This window comes from Crinia signifera, chromosome 5 (assembly GCF_055691185.1).
Source record: "Crinia signifera chromosome 5, ASM5569118v1, whole genome shotgun sequence".
Taxonomy (NCBI): Eukaryota; Metazoa; Chordata; class Amphibia; order Anura; family Myobatrachidae; genus Crinia; species Crinia signifera.
In genome coordinates, this window is record NC_139221.1 from 287,480,337 (window position 1) to 287,497,781 (window position 17,445).

The 17,445-nt window shown below is 46.0% G+C and overlaps 1 protein-coding gene across 2 annotated transcripts; it reads right to left on the reverse strand.

Moving 5' to 3' along the window:
• Positions 1-1,130: 1,130 nt before the first annotated feature.
• NUP42 (nucleoporin 42) lies at positions 1,131-17,028 on the reverse strand. Of its 2 annotated transcripts, none has more exons than XM_083189173.1 (7): positions 16,722-17,028; positions 12,899-13,124; positions 11,890-11,984; positions 9,204-9,280; positions 8,434-8,520; positions 7,290-7,368; positions 1,131-1,961 (listed from the first exon to the last, which is right to left on the reverse strand). In XM_083189173.1, exons 1-7 carry the CDS (start codon positions 16,864-16,866, stop codon positions 1,288-1,290), a joined length of 1,383 nt encoding a protein of 460 aa, XP_083045299.1. In that variant the 5' UTR covers positions 16,867-17,028; the 3' UTR covers positions 1,131-1,287. The 2 variants fall into 2 exon arrangements, with proteins under 2 accessions (XP_083045299.1, XP_083045300.1); XM_083189174.1 differs by having other exon boundaries at positions 1,131-1,958; positions 16,722-17,027.
• Positions 17,029-17,445: the final 417 nt, after the last annotated feature.

Below are 17,445 nucleotides of genomic sequence, written 5' to 3' on the forward strand. Positions count from 1 at the left end.
GCCTGTAGCCACCCTGCACTTCCTCTCAGCAGGGCTCATCTGGAGGGGCCCTAATTAAGAAAAGAAGTAACATTGAGCAGTAATATGTAATAGAGGAAGTCATGCCCTTACAAAATTGGGAGCGAAGGCAGAGTTTTTCAAAAGTGGATATTTATGATCAATTCTATAGATTGTAAGCTTGCCTGTAAATACCCTGTTTGTTGTATCACCATCTCCTATTTTAAAGCGCAACGGAAAAAAATATATAAGAAATAAAATAAAAAAAAGTGGTGGGGGCAGGCGGAACTTCTATTTGGGTGATGTTGTACAATGTTTTTAATAATATGCTGCAGAAAACACAGAATGCATCATCTCCGTCACACTCAAAATACTTAGAATTTCAAATATCAGTTTTGGATATGGTAGATTCACCTGTACTTACACAGTATGCTCTCTCTATGGGCCTTATTCTGGTTCACTTCTTCTGGCAAATTCCTTCTTACATGGACAAAATCATGTGCAATGCAGGTGGGGCAGATATAACATGTGCCGAGAGAATTAGATTTGGGTGCGTTATTTTATTTCTGTGCAGGGAAAATACTGACTGCTTTATTTTTACATTGCAATATAGATCTCACTTTGAAGTAAAACCCCACCCAAGTCTAACTCTCTCTGCACAAGTAACATCTACCCCACCTGCAGTGCACATGGTTTTGTCCATATAAAAAAGGAATTTGCCAGAAGGAGTTAACCAAAATAAGGCCCCATACTTCACATCACCTATACTACACCTTATCCAAGTAACACTGTATCCAGTTGTGTCCAGGAAATGCACTTGGCAATATATTATGAAATGTAGATATATATCACTGGTGAAAATGCAGGTGTATTTTCGAATAGCTAACACCAAAGGAAGAAGGGTAAAATGTTAAACGAAACTAAATATGACACTTACATACAATTATGTGCACTGGTGCCAGATGACGGCCCAATAGTCAGGATTCAGGGGTCAGTACTCAGACATTGGAATCCCAACTGTTTTAAATGCCCGACAGTAGCTATTCTCCCTTGTGGGGGTCCACAACCCCCATAGAGGTAGAATAGAACCTGTGGCAAGCAAAATAAATAAATAAATCAGTAAAACTGCGGAGTAAAAATAATAATATTTATTGCGAGAAGGGCCTAAATTAAAACTATAAAATTGGCAGCAACACAGACATGAGTGGGAATATTATAATACATCAATATGCAAAAAAAAAAAATGCAAGAAACTCCAGCAATATAAACAAAGTTTTGTATTATTGGTGATTAAACACTTAAAAGATCTGCCGGTGGCGGTAGCAAAGGGATCTTTCCCAGTGTAAATCTTTTCGCTGTAAACTGCAAGAGGTCTTCAGCAGAGAGGTCAGCCTTGGGTGTAAATGAAGCGTTGATGGAGCTGGGGTGTGGCGTAGAGGTGCTGACAGCAGTGCCGATGACGGAGACTGCCGACGCTTGTCCAAACATTGACACAGCGGGAGCTGAACTCACAGCTGCGGCCTTAAATAGATCAGACACTGCTGTAGTCTGTGCCCCAAAAGTAGAAGTCCCTGAAGTACCAGCGCTCCCAAAGCCAAAACTTGAGGCAACTCCAGATGTTGATGTAGCACTTGCGCTACTCCCAAATCCAGTAGGTACTGTTGTGCCAGCAGGCCCCTGCCTCCCCCCAAAGCCAATTAAATTAGATAATGTTGATGAAGCCATGTTGGCTGCACCAAACCCTGGGAAAGTCGCTGCACCACCTGACTGTGTTGTTGGGGCAAAAGAAAATGAAGCAGCGCTCATTTTGTTGCCAAAACCAACTGCAGGCTTTGTACCGAAGGCTCCGGCACTGGGAATGGTGGAGCTGGAGCCTGCATTTCCTGCAGTGCTCAGGGCATCTGGTTTGAAGCTGAAGGTGGAAGCAGATGGTACTGCGCTGCTTGATGGAAGGGCTGCTGCTGCTGGAAGAAAAAAAAAAAAGTGCCTTTAAAATATAGAATTGGTTTATTTGTAATGTGAAAGTATAAGCCCCTAACCTTGTATGCCTGCCCCATAAGACTCTTTCCTTCTGTATTATACGCACTGCTATGCACAAAGGCCATTATTCTGGTTGACTCGTTGCTGGCGTACATGAACATCCAGACGCATGACCATTGAATGATGGTGAAGGCGCACGCATATGTAAGGGTGGTCCAGAATTGCAGGGTTTGGGCGAGCAACTGACAACCGGTTATAGAAACATAGAATTTGACGGCAGATAAGAACCACTTGGCCCATCTAGTCTGCCCCTTTTTTTAAACATGTTACCTCAAACCATATTTAATCCTTATTTTTATGTAAGGATATCAATATGCTTATCCCAAGCATGTTAAAATTGTACTACTGTATTTGCATCTACCACCTCTGATGGTAGGCTATTCCACTTATCTACTACTCTTTCTGTGAAAAAATTCTTCCTCACATTTCCCCTGAATCTTCCTCCCTCTAGTTTCAGTGCATGTCCTCGTGTTCTGTTGCTCCTCTTCCTGTGAAGAATGTCTCCCACCTGTACCTTGTTAAAGTTCTTGATATATTTGAAAGTTTCTATCATGTCCCCACTTTCCCTTCTCTGCTCTAAAGTATACATATTAAGATCTTTTAGTCTTTCCTGGTACGTTTTGTGATGTAGGCCATGCACCATTTTAGTTGCTCTTCTTTGTACAGTCTCTAATGTATTTATATCCTTCTGCAGATATGGCCTCCAGAACTGAACACAATACTCTAGGTGAGGTCGTACCAATGACCTATGCCATTATTACTTCTTTCTTTCTACTGCTGATACCTCTCCCTATGCAACCAAGCATCTGACTTGCCTTCTTCATTGCTTTGTTACATTGCCTACCTGCTTTTAAGTCCCCTGAAATAGTGACACCTAGATCCCTCTCTTCCTCTGTAGTTTCCATTATAGTGCCATTTATACTATATTGAGTCTTTGGATTTCTGTCAGCTATCCGCCCCCGGCACATGCATCATGGACAGATTAGAATGGGAACACCAATGAAACACTGGGTGTTCACTTATAGTATTGGTCCAGCATCCCAAGCCCTCGCCACACCCCGCAAACAGATTTTTCGCCAAGTTCGCACGCACCCACCCAGCGTATACACATGCGCAAAACATCGGTCCCGTGCAAACAAGCGCCAGCTGCGAATTAACCAGAATAAGGGCCATAGTGTAACTATGCTTTTAACTTACCTCCTATTCTAGGACTCCCTTACCCAATATATCCAACTGACTAGCACAACTAACCCTAACTTGTGTTTAAGCAATACAGATTCACCAGGGCAAAGACTAATCATACGAACATAATGAAAGTTCTGGAGCGCGAGTCTTGTGCAAATTATAGCAAAATACATCTTTGTACAAGAAAAAAGCAACCAAACACAGCAATAACCTGGAGCACTCACAGACTTGAGTAAAAGTGTTTTCATCATACTGGATACCACAAATATGGCGCCGCAGAAGGCTGCCTCGGAGCTGTGCAGCTCAACCAAACTACATGTCTCCCCTTGTCTCCCCCTGTCCTTGTCCTCGAGTGTGATGACCCTGCCAAGTGTGGTAACCAAGCACAGCAGAGAAGCCCTTCTGAAATGGAGCTCACCCCTGGTGCAGACCACCCATATGAGCCTGACGGAGCGGGACGTGGGCAGATCGGCAGCCTTCAGAGTCCATGCTGCCCTTGCTGCCCTGTGCAGAAAGGATGCAGCAAAGTTGAATGGCAGTTGCTGGAGAGTGGACCGGCGACCATGGAGAACCATTCACAGAGGTAGCAGAAAAGTAAACCCCCAGGGCCTACTTATGGGGGCCCAAAAAGGAAGTGGTGTGACTCAGTGCCCACCTGAGAAGATAGCCAGAACTGAGCCCCTGACAACAATGAGGGCAAACCCAGCCAGGGCGCTGGCTCCCTCCAGTAGGAACAGACATGCCCCTACCACCGCCAAGTGGCCTGGAGGGGCCCCCCACCTAACAGCTAGGCTGACAGGAAGATATGTGAGGCTCAGGACTCGCAAGAGGGGCCGCCGTGCTGGGGCCCTAGTTAAGTGGAGACGCAGAGGTCACAGATCTGCACTCCCAGCTATCCTACTCTCGAACACCCGATCCCTTGTAAACAAGATGGATGAGCTGTCCCTGCTCATAAATGATGCAAGATCAGGCACTGCTGGCTCATCTATCCTATGCTTTACTGAGACATGGCTAGATGAACTCATTGCCGACTCCTCGGTGATGCTGCCGGGCTACAGTCTCCTCAGGGCTGACCGCGACAAGGAGCTCACCGGAAAAACCAAGGGAGGAGGTATCTGCTTCTTCATAAATGAAGGGTGGTGCACCGACGTAAAAACTCTGAGTAAATCAAGCAGCCCTCAACTAGAGACACTCATCATTAAATGCAACCCATTCTACTCCCCCCGGGAATTTGCCTCAATAGTTCTGGTGGGGGTGTATATACCTCCCCAAGGAAATGCGAAAGAAGCCCAACTCCAACTGGCCACCAGGATAACAGTCACAGAACTCAAACATCCCGAAGCACTGCTTATAGTGATGGGCGACTTCAACAGTGCCAACCTGTCCCAAGAGCTACCGAAGTACAGACAGCAAGTCAGATGCCACACCAGGGAAGGACGTACCTTAGACCACTGCTACACCACTATCAAGTCTACTTACCGGGCTATCCCCCGGGCAGCTCTGGGCCTCTCTGACCATTGCATAGTCCACCTTCTACCAACTTACACCCAGAAGCTAAGGTCAGCTAAACCAGTGGTCAGATCAGTCAAAAGCTGGACAAACGAGGCAAAAATGAAGCTTCAGGCTTGTCTCGAATGCACAGACTGGGGAGTCTTTGAATCCTCCGCTACAAACCTAGACGATCTGACCGACACAGTGACAGCCTACATCAGTTTCTGCGAGGACCTGTGCGTGCCAATCAAAACAGCACGCACCTTCAACAACAACAAGCCATGGTTCAGCGGTCAACTCAGGAAGCTCCGTCGGGCAAAGGAAGAAGCCTATCGCAGTGGTGATATTGTCCTGTACAAACAGGCCAGGAACTCCCTAACACGGGAAATCAAGCTGGCAAAAAAAAGATTCTCAGACAAGCTGGCGAACAACCTGTCTACCAACGACCCCGCGTCAGCTTGGAGAGGCATGCAAGCTATAACCAACTACAAGATCTCTCGAACCCCCTCCGCCATGCACCAGAAACTAGTGAACGAGCTGAACGATTTCTACTGCAGGTTCGAGAAGGAAGCTACCTGCATCAGTCCTACCCCTGACCGGGGCAAAATGGCTTGCCCACCCTCCTTCCAAAACTGCCACCCCCAGACTCTCCAGGTGGACCAAACAGAGGTAGAAGGAATGTTCAAGAGGGTCAACCCTAGGAAAGCTGGAGGCCCAGACGGAGTGTCTCCATCTGCCCTCAAGACCTGTGCAACACAGCTCGCCCCTATCTTTACCAGGATTTTCAACACTTCACTAGAAATGTGCAAGGTCCCCACCTGCTTCAAAGCCTCAATTATCGTCCCGGTTCCCAAGAGCTCAACTGCGAAAGACCTCAATGACTACAGGCCGATTGCACTAACATCAGTGGTCATGAAAGTGCTTGAACGTATGGTGCTGAACCACCTGAGAGTTGTTACAAATGCTCACCTCGACCCCCTGCAGTTTGCCTACCGAGCAAACAGAAGTGTCGAGGATGCAGTCAACCTAGGGCTGCACCACATTCTACAGCACCTGGACAGTCCAGGCACCTATGCAAGGATACTATTTGTTGATTTCAGCTCGGCATTCAACACTATCATCCCTCACATCCTGGAGCCAAAACTCCGTTCACTAGGAGTCCCAGAACCTACATGCTCCTGGATCACTGACTTCCTGACTGAAAGGAAACAGGCGGTGAAAGCAGGCGCATTCATTTCAAACACATGCACAATTAGCACCGGTGCCCCTCAAGGATGTGTCCTCTCCCCCCTGCTCTTCTCCCTCTACACAAACGACTGCACCTCAGCAGAACAGTCAGTAAAAATTATAAAATTTGCAGACGACACAACGGTTATCGGCCTAATCATGGATGGAAACGAGTCGGCATACAGACGGGAGGTGGATCGGCTAACTAAATGGTGTAGCAGAAACAACCTTGACCTCAACCCCCTCAAAACGGTGGAGATGGTGGTGGACTTCAGAAGGAAACCAAATGCCATGCACCCACTCATAATATCTGACAGAGTAGTGTCGAGGGTCGACTCCTTCAAATTCCTAGGAACAAAGATTTCCTGCGACCTCAAATGGGGTCCCAACATCATTACAACTGTCAAGAAGGCTCAGCAGCGGTTGTTCTTCCTGAGGCAACTCAAGAAATTCAACATCCCGCAGGAGCTGCTGCTCATCTTCTACACTGCCATAGTAGAGTCTGTCCTTTGCTCCTCGATCACAATCTGGTTCGGAGGAGCAAACGAGAATGACAGACGAAAGTTGCAAAGAGTGGTGAGGATGGCAGAAAAGATCATTGGGGCGGAGCTCCCCACTGTCCAAGAACTATACCTAGCCAGGGTCAATAAGCGTGCAGGAAAGATCTTGGCGGACAAGCTACACCCTGGCCACAACCTGTTTGAACCCCTTCCGTCAGGCAGACGTTTTAGGTCCATCCCAGCAAAGACGACAAGAACTACAAAAGGCTTCTTCCCAATAGCTGTCCACCAACTAAACCGTATTGAACATACCAAATACTAACTGGAACTTTTCTAGAAACATGTGAAATGTATGTGATGTATGTTTATGCCTCTCTTCCCACCCCCTTTGTGTTCCCTGATTGATGCTGCACTGTTACCACAAAAAATTCCAAGCATACGCAAGTATACCTGGCCAATAAAGATGATTCTGATTCTGATTCTATTGTCCTACCTCCCTTTTTCATTTTGCTCATCATTGTTTGTATTATTTTATTGTTCTTTGTTTTGCTCGACTATTTTTGCCCATTGCTAACCCTGCTAAAGTACTTTGTTTCTTATGCCGCCCAAAGTGTTTTCCCGGTGCGATTTTAATGCTCGCTACTGTGCACAGCACAAATAGTATGTGAAGTACGCACTCTTTGTATTAGATCGCATCTAGTACAAAAAGCATGCTGCTTTAACACATCGCTCCGTGTATGGGCACAACTAGGTTTAGTCTGTCTCTTAATATAGTCTTGTAAGATGTACAATCATCTATTTTTTAATGAAAGTTATAATATGGGTTGTACGATAGCTGTGAGAACTTACTGGAAGACCCAAAGACAGATTTCTGCAGTCCTCCAAATGTCGGTGCTGGGTTAGCAATTGGTTTATTAAGTTCATTAAGCTGAGGAAGACAAGAACAGACTAGGTTATACTTTAAACAATAGAAAAGGGTACAATAAACTAGCAGATTTGTAATAAATCAGAAAGTACAACACAAGCTAAAATTATATTTGAGGATAAAACCTAAATAAAAAAACCACACAACTTAAGGGCCATTTCACTCGCTCCGGCTACTGCCAGGCGGCAAAATCCCGCACGGCCAAGAAGCTGTGCCGCACACCGTAGTTTACAATGGAGGGGATAGCCACAGCCCAGCAGCCATCCCTTCCAGTGGTGGGATCCAGCTGCAACCCGGCGGCTGGGCCGTGGCCTTCCCATGTGAATGGCACGGCTTCCTGGCCGTGCAGGAGCCGGAGCGTGTGAAATAGCCCTAAAGCATTAGTACTGAAAAACATTTTTGGTCTGGTGAAGGTCACATAAGATTAATGCCAATTGAAGGGGCTGTACTAAAAACATTACTTGCGTAGAAATTAAAAAACCCTCATTGAATACCCCCCTTATTGTGCAACATTCTATGTGAGGGTCACGGCAGTCGAGCTTGCTCGACCGCCGTGACCCAGTCCCGTTCAGCTCGACCGAGAACATGCAGGCGGGATTCAATGTCCCGTCTGCAGCGGGACGAGAAGGGGCGAGCTGCAGCCGGCAGCTAGTCACTGCCCGGCTGTTCTTGGCAGAACGAGCCCGACAGCTTGTGATGTCGGGCTCATTCTGCCGAGATACCCTGCTCAATGCAGTCGGGGAAGACAGCATTGAATAGGGCATCTCCCTGATGGGAGATGCTCGCCGGCGATTGAATACCACCCCTAAGAGAGGAACACTATGAACCATGCTTATTAGGCTACATGGCCCTTCAGGGATATATACAGCTATGCTGATATACAGCTATGCTGATAGTCTGAGGCCTGGTGTAATGTGGGGACCAAAGAATGCAGTACTAATTCTGTCCCACTTCCCTTCCTGCAAGTCACAGGAAACAGGCCATGCATGTTGCGGTCACATCAGTAACACAAAGCAGTCAGTACAGACAGGAATACCATCTGAAACCATTTAAGATGTATTTTCATACCAGTGCTGATTTACTTGCATGATTCAGGTTCTTAAGTTCATGTATCCGCCCTTTCCATTGGCTTGTCAGAGTATGAACTGAATTTACCTAGCAAAAGGAAAACATAGCACACAGTTAATTACAGCCAAAGCGCAAGTAACTATTTCAAATCTAACTGGCAAGAATGAAATTCACACACTAAGATCATGTGCTATGACCTGAATGACATTTTGGACCCTACATACATGTCCTCAAACATCTTTGCTGCAGTCACACAAAAAAGCCGATCTTGGTACGTCAGGTCGCGTTAGAATCTTGTAGTGTCGGGCAACTTGCTTTTAAGAAAATGCATCTTATTGGGCAAATTCAGGTAATTCAGGTATTTTACAGTGCAAGTAAATGTGAAGTTGGTGTTGCAAAATTGAATTACCAAGTTTTATTGTGCGGTAAGAAATTTACAGTCACCCTACAGATGTTATGGTGTGTACACACTTGTACAATCTGCATGAGATCCAGATGAGTTTTTGACTATATAGTCAAAATCTCATCTGGATCTCATGCAGAAAGTCTTGGCTGCATAGAATATATAGTGCAGATCTGCACTATAATGTATGCAGATAGTCTAAATTGTATACATAGTCTAAATTGTATACATAGTCAAAATCTCATCTGGATCTCATGCAGATTGTACAAGTCTGTACACAGCATTACCATTCTGTTTGTCAACAATTACTGCTTATAAAATAACTACTCATTTAGAAAAGCAAATACACTTTATTTTGCCAATTTACATAGTTCTGAAGTAGTCCTTGTTCCCGAGAGGCAGAATATTCCAGGCGCAGCTCTTCAGGCGATACGTCCGTGAAACCTATAACAAAAGGATACAACATGTTCGTTTGTCAAATGAAAATTTCTGCCCACATACATAGAACCTTCTGGAAACATCAAAACCTAACAGCCAAAAGTTTTAAGTATAGGGGTTTAACCGGAGGAACCCCTAGAAGCATTGGGTCCACTCTACCTCATGTCTGCAACTCCAAAAACCTTGCAGTTCTTAAATAATTTATGCCCAGTTTTATATTTTTGAATGGTTAGTTATGCAGACTCTCCAGTACTGTAAATGTTGTGTTGCCTCAAATAATGCTTAACAAATATTCTAATGATTGAGCAACTAGAAGATCTACAGCCATTGTCATTTTTTGGTGTATAGATCATATTTAATGGGTATGTATAGCACATATAACACCACCTTTTTCTACCATCTAAAACTGGGGAAAGGGCGTCATAACTAGGTAGCGCACCACTGTGAAGAGGCTCGTCTATGCTGGATCAGAGAGGGCTAGTAAAAGTGTGGAATCTAAGGAGTGCAGCCAAAACAGTTGTCAAAGCTCCAGTGCCGAGTAGCAATAATACCATTAGGAGTTCCTCAATAAGAGGTTTATATACATACAGAGCTTATTTGTTTATACAGTCCACAAGCTTATGGGGTTCTTCCTCAGATAGTCAGTTCTCCTGCAGGTCATACTCCAGGCCCACGCTAGCATCTGTCATGCATACTGATCCCTACAAGCTGCTTGTCTCTCCTGGGACTCACCATACCTTATCAAGCCTGTGGGATAGCAGGCCTTATTCCCAGGCCTGTACAGGTGGCCAACTAGCACCACCTAGCTGGTTATTACAGAAATACACCAAATATTTATTTTAAGAGAGTCAAAGGCATATATTCAATGACGGCAGTTTCCAACTAGAATAGGTCAGAAGAGAGTTCCGACCTATTCAATGCTTGCTGTTTTTTCCTCGATAGGTTGGAATGTTCCGACCTGCAGAAAACCAATTGGATTGGTGGAATAGTCTCCAATCCACCTGCTTTTGCCAGAAAAACAGCCAAAACCGAAAGGTTTTGGCCATGTTTCCGGGAATCTCAATCCTATATGAAAAGAGGTCTGATTGAGGTAGGGAAGACGGCGCCGGGTGAGCAGCAGCAGCTTACACAGTGCCATCCTCGCATATACTGCCTCCTGCCACCTCCCGCCGATGCGCTCACCCGGTCCCAGCGCTGGCCGTGTGAGCATCAATCAGTGGCCAAATCCGACATCTGGATTTGGCGGCTGCATTGAATAGAAAATGTTAGATCCAAGAATTTCAGAATGGAACCGACATCAATTGAATATACCCCAAAATCACGGTAAAAAAAAAAAAAAAAGAAGATCCAGAGAAAACAGATATTTATATATAAAAGTCAGGCACCAGCTTTAAATTTTAATTTTGGCTCGCTCCAGGGATTTTTCCAGGCATGTTGACATTTTATGTGTACATGACTAAAGAAGCATTTGCGTATAGGCTGTGTTCATGGTGTAGCATTGCGCATATTTTTTTTTTTTTCAATGTGCAACATAATTTAAACATAACCAAAACAGAAGGACAGAAAAAACAAACAAAAAAATAAAAAACACAACAACTACGCAGAAAACCAAAGACCGCTTTGAGTGAGCTCACTTCATTCTCACAGCCATACTACTCCTGGCTGCATAATCTGGCTATTCAGCCGTAATATCACCATTTTTACATCTGCAAACAACTTTTACAATCATGGTAAATGCTGGCATTTAGTGTTCATTCTAGCACTTGCCATCTTTGAAAACCCATGCAGTTCCTCTTCCCTGCCTGGGGTGTCGCTGTCTGCTGTAGTGCTTCTAGCACAGTGTGGTCAAGTAGATCAGCACTGATATGCAAACCAGATCTTCGCTAGAAAAATCACAGCAGAGAGCGACATCCCAGGCAGGGAAGAGGAACTGCATGGGTTTTCAAAGATGGCAGGTGTTAGAATGAACACTATGTATTTGCACTGTCAGTTTTGAAAATGCCCAGCTGTATCTCTAATGACTTCACCTCTCCTGCTCTTCCATTGATAGTAGGTGTCCCCCAAGAATTTATTCTTGGTCCTCTTCTTCTCCATCTCTACATGTCCTCTCTGGGTGAGAGACTTCCACTATCACACCTATGCTGTTAATACTGGCATCTACCTCTCCCTCTAGCCTCACTCATATTTCCAACTGTCTCTCTGCGATCTACTCTTGGTGAACCAGCGCTTTCTTAGATTTAAAATATCAAAGACTTAACTTCTTCCCACCCTCCCACATAAAACCCAACCATCTCATCCTAAACTTTTGTTTATGCTCACTTCTCTCCCTTCTGTGTCACCCTGTCTGTCTAACCCTCCCCTATAGAATCTCACGAGCAGGGCCCTCTCTCCTCATTCTTTCTTAGAATATATTTCTCTGCTACCCTAATGATTGCTTCAGAGTCCTGTCTCCTGATGCAACTATCCATATTTAACCATGTACTTGTCCTAAATTGTCTTGTACAGTAATTCGTTATCTGTTTTTGCGCATAACTATTCACTGTAAAGCGCTGCGGAATATGTGCGCGCTATATAAGAAACTGTTCATAAAATAAATAAATGATATTATGGATTACCTGGTACATTACACTTCTCCTTTGAGACCGAATATGCAGAGAACTTCCACTGCAGAGAAGTTTCCCAGTTCTCCAAGTCAAGCAAGAGGTCCTCACTATGAGAGCAATAGGAAAGGTTAACGCACATTATGAAGTACAATTATATACGTAGGCAAAGTAATTTTTTGCGATGATCAGGTTTATCATAAATTTTGTCTAACTGGTAAGTTATAGCTCCATATTTTCACTCAATATATATGAAAAAAAAAAAAAAAAAAAAAAAACACACTTGTATTTTTGGGCAACGACGATACCATGTTGGCTGGGTCTGACAATACCAGTAAAAACCGTATGCGCTGAGAAGGAGCCAGATGGATTTTCGCTGTATTACGAATGCAACCACATGGCCATAGTTAGGGAATTCTCTGAGCTGTTCTGTGTCTGACAAAATCCTACCATCTTCCCGAGAGCAGCCATAAAGAACTACCGGTACTTTGGTAAAGGCTATTGGAGAGGTGTTCAAACAGACACACGAGGCAGAATGTAATGTGGGATGCCGGCTGAACTCGGACTTTGCAATCAATTACAAGGCAAAACCATGCCATGTAAGTGATTGCCCATATAAAAAAGAAATAAAAAAATCTCCAAATTCATCTGGCATCCCGCACTGCATTTCATACCGCCCATGAACAGCTAGCCAAAAAAATAATAATCATGGAAACAGATGACGCTGTGCTAGAATATGTATGGAGATATGCATTTTATAGACTTAAAGTAGTAAGGAAATCGCCACAGACAGGACCACCTCAGACAGAGAACGGTTCAGAAGACCTGATGCTTCTACAGAAAACTTGGGACTAAGTAGGTGCCGCTCTCTGTCAAGGGAGAATGAGCAATTTTATCTTCCACCAAGTCAGCAATACCTTTTAGAGTTCAGCTATAGTTTAGGCTAGACGCAGACACAAGCCACCCCCCCCCCCCACCACCCCCAGAATTTAGAAGACGTACAATAAGAGCTTTAAATACTAACTAGAAGGTCCCATCTCGGTCTGTCTGATTATCCTGGGAATGATCTTTTGTATGATCCTTGGTGGCCAATACAGAATAGATGTTCTGGGTTGAAAAGGATCCTGAAGAGGCACTGGGTTTAAAGTTTCTGTTTCTATCAAAGTTCCCAAACGATGTCTTGTTGTCATCTCTGTTAGTCCATGTTGTAGGCTTTGAGTAACCTGGTGCAGTCCATTTTGTTGAACTAGCTATAAAACAATTGTATATATAATAAATGGCACATGTAAAAGTTTGTTAAATATACATGATTACCAGATACGTTGTAATGAAGCATCTTTTGCGGTCCAGATATAATTCCATTGTTACAATTCTGTTCAGATTTTCAGTTCACAACTAACTAATTCAGGTTGTAAGCTGGCCACTCTCTGCATATAGTCGTGCATGAATGCCAGCAAACGTAACGACTGGTTTAAACAACTAATCGTTCAGTTTATGGACCTGGACTTAAATTGTTCATGGCCTGAATACTATTGAAAAAAAATGACTTGGGTTTACTTATTATGCAGTGTGTGTGTGTGTGTTTATCAGCCCTTCACTCCTCTCCTGTGCTGTCTGTCGCACTGATAATGTGGTGCAGAGCCGGGATGCAGTTAAAATCCCGGCGGCCGGGATCCCGGCGGTCGGGATCCCGACCGCCGAAATCCACGACACCCCTGGAGGGAGAATAAATTAGCGTGCCGAGCGTAGCGAGGCACCGGGCCCGCTACGTGGTGAGCGCAGCGAGCCCGCAAGGGGGGGGGGGGGGGCGCAATCCACGTCCCCCCCTTGTTGGGATTCTGGCGTCGGGATTTTGAACGCCAGGATCCCGACCGCCGAGATTTCATACTGAATCCGCAGAGCCAACTTAAATCACCATTGTCTACAAAACATTAATATGGGGTTGTCTCAGATGGAGGTGAATAAAACATTTAATTTTCCAGTAAATCTTGTGTAAGCTGCAACCTTGTAGAACAGTCAATGTTCAACAGCTTCACTATAAGAACTGAAAGAAAAATGGGAAAAAAAACTGCATTCTTTATATTACTCTGCCTAAACCAGATGACATTTCAGTTCAAATCACCATCTGCATTGGAATTACTTTGCCAATGCATCAGCTTTAATCTTGGGTTAAGATGTGTGGCTTCTGTAAATAAGCACTCAATGGGCCTTATTCTGGTTTGTTCGGATGGCTCCGAATGCGTACGGACGGCCGATGGTTGGTGTTTGCGCATGTGCAGAGGCGTATCCGTGCACGTCCGAATACAGCGTGAATTCTGTACAATCCAAACAGGGGGTGGAGAGGGGCGTGAAGGGCTGTTTGGGCTCATTACCATATGCGTACGCCCCACGTTTCATGGACGTTCCCATGAAAACTCTCGGCGTACGTATGGTAATGCGGCCGTGACGCATGTGTGGGGGCGGACATATGACATAGCCGGATGCCAGCTGCCCGCCCATATCCCTGCTTTTGCACGGAGAAATGCACGACCATTCGGTCCATCATTCGATGGTCAGCGACCATCGAATGATGGGGAGGTTCCCACACATGGAGGAGGTGTTCACATGAAAAATCTACTCGCAGTCTGTTCGGTCTGTGTCTTCATTCACTGTGTCGCAGTCTGCATTCGGACGGTGAGAGCAATCCGTACGGAAGGCGGGGCTAAGAACACTCGGTTCCAGTCCGCAAATACGCATCCGTCCGAACCAACCAGAATAAGGCCCAATGTGTGAGGTTTTCCCCAACAGGAAGGTTGTATCCCCATCTAATCCGCACAGGTCTGGTAAGTACTACACCAGTGGTCACCAACCCATCGCTCGCGAGAAACCGGTAGCTCGATCACTTCAGCCCACCCGCCCGTCGGCCTGTCCACTCTGCCTCCTTCCTCCCACCCTCCGTCCATTGCCCGCCGCCAGCTTCCCTTCTGAGGTGAGGAGAGCACACTGTGCGCTTCTCCTTCCCCTCACATGTATCCCTGTGACTGACTGGACTGTTGATTTGCTGACGGCCGAGTCACAGGGAGAAAAGTGAGGGGAAGGAGAGGCATGCGCCAAGCTGTGCTCTCCTGCCCTCAGAACGTCACCAGTGATAGCGAGCCGGACCAACTCCATCCCATCTGGACTCCAGGGGGAGGTAGCCATCTCTACTCTCTAGGGTAGAAAGGATAGTTATGCTGCTGCTGGCACAGTGGGGGCATACCTGGCAGTATAGTGGGGGCATACCCGGCAGTATATTGGGGGCATACCTGGCACTATAATGGGGGCATATGCATCTGCCACTATTGGGAGCACACCTGGCACTATTGGGGGCATACCTGGCACTATTTTGGAGGCATATGTGTATCTGGCACTATTGGGGGCATATGTGTATAGCTGGCACTGCACTATTGGGGGCATATGTGTTTCCTACTTTCATTGGCCGCACGGTATGTGACTACACCTATTTTTGGCACATGCCTATGGGGTATTTATTTACAATGGCACCACAATCAGGCAGCCTGCTGGGGGGTATTGTGTTTATGGCATTAGTGCGTGTATTGGCGGCATTGTGTAACGGCCACTGCTGGTGGCATGTGTATATATGGCTCAGCATCTATTCAGCGAGGCTGGGGGCATGGCCAGCAGCTCTCAGAGCACTGGCAATGCCACCATAGTGGATGAAATGGGTGATTTGGCTTCGTAGGAGTTCCACAATAGTAAGTCATGTCTCTTCTTCTCTGCCTCAAGTCAGTGGCGTAGCTTGGTGTGGGGCGCCCCAACCGCCATTAATGGTGGGGCACCTCCCCCCCCTGCCGCCCGTGCCCCCCCCCCATCGCCGCAGGCTTACCTGTCTGCGCGTCCCGGCTCCCCTCCTGGCTTCAATTAATTCTATGCAGACGGACCACGATAAAATGGCCGCCCCCACACCGCAGACAGTTTCAGAGAACTGTCTGCTTTATGGGGCGGCCATTTTATCGGGGTCCGTCTCCATAGAATTGGTTGAAGCCAGGAGGGGAGCCGGGACGCGCAGACAGGTAAGCCTGCGGGGGGATGGGGGGGCGGGGGCATTACTATAGCACCGCAGACCCCGGCGCCCCCACATGCACAGCGCCCCCCCTTTCCCGCGACCGCTGCAGTGCTATAGTTACGCCCCTGCCTCCAGTGTTGGAAGATATGTATGCGGCATATTGGACATTGCAGTGTGGCATAATGTGTCAGGGGCATTACAGTGTGTGGCATAATGTGTAAAGGGCATTAGTTGGTCATTAGGCAATTTTTTTTTCTTTTAGCTCTACGGGTGGCTAATTTTGCTGCGAGTAGCTCAAGCCCCCAAAAAAGTTGGAGACCACTGCACTACACAAATACTGTACCTTCAGGTAATGCGGCTTGTCTGATCAGGGGATGGTGGTGCAAGTCTCATGGCAAAGGGGACAACTAGCAGTGGTTGTGTCAAGTCTAGCAATAATATATCCATCCCAGTTCAATATTTAAAGAGATTGGTTAAAATCAGAATGGTACAGCCCTGGAACTGCTCCCTGCAGTAACCTCTTATACGGGTGGGAGACAGCGTCATCTGGAAGATTCAGAGGGACAGATTACAGCCCTGCCGTATGGTCCAGGGATGGGGTCAAAAGCAGCATCTCATCATTGGATACCGTATGTTACATGTACACAAAGGTAAGATATGATAATAATCATATTTGGGGATGTATAAAAATGAAGTCCCCCAATCACACAGGACCTGGGATTAAGTCAGGTGCAGGTGACAACACTCCCAGGACAGCCACTACTAGTACCAGGACACTCATTACTACAGCACAATAACAGACCTGGGGGGATTTGCTGATGGTGCTGCTGTTGTTGTTGCTGCTGGTACCGGCCCTGGGGTTGCTGGCGCCCCTCTCTCGGATGCTCGTTCCAGCATCGCTCCCCATACCGGCAGCGACCCTGGAGGAAGAAGTGACATATGGTCATGATAACCCCTAGATGATGTCCGTTGTCCACCGGAACTCTACCATAATGTCCGTATAACACAAGTCCTGCGCGCACTCGATGACGTAGAAACTGCGCGACGGCCAGACAGCCGCCTTGTTGGATTAGTCAGATCTAGGGGCCGTCTGACGCGCTTTATCCTAACCTGTGTACTAGTGACCACCACCCAGTAGGTGGCGCGCTGTATCCTGTATCAGTAGTATTAGTAAACACCCAGCAGGTGACGTATCAGTACAGAGTATCAGTAGTAGTTCTAGTACCAGTGTTAATATTGTCAGTATCTGTACGATTAGTGTATGTGCCAGTGTGGTATCAGTATATAAATTTATCAGTACCAGTGTAGTATCAATACTACCAGATTATCAGTACCAGTGTAATATAAGTATTACCTCTATCAGTACCAGTTTTGTATCAGTACTAACAGAGTATCAGTGCCATTGTGGTTGGTATCAGAACTATCAGTGTATCAGTACTATCAATATCTGTACTACTAGTGTATTAGCAGTACTACCAGTATCAATGGAGCCCATTCTGGTGCTGTCCCTATCTGTGATACAAGGG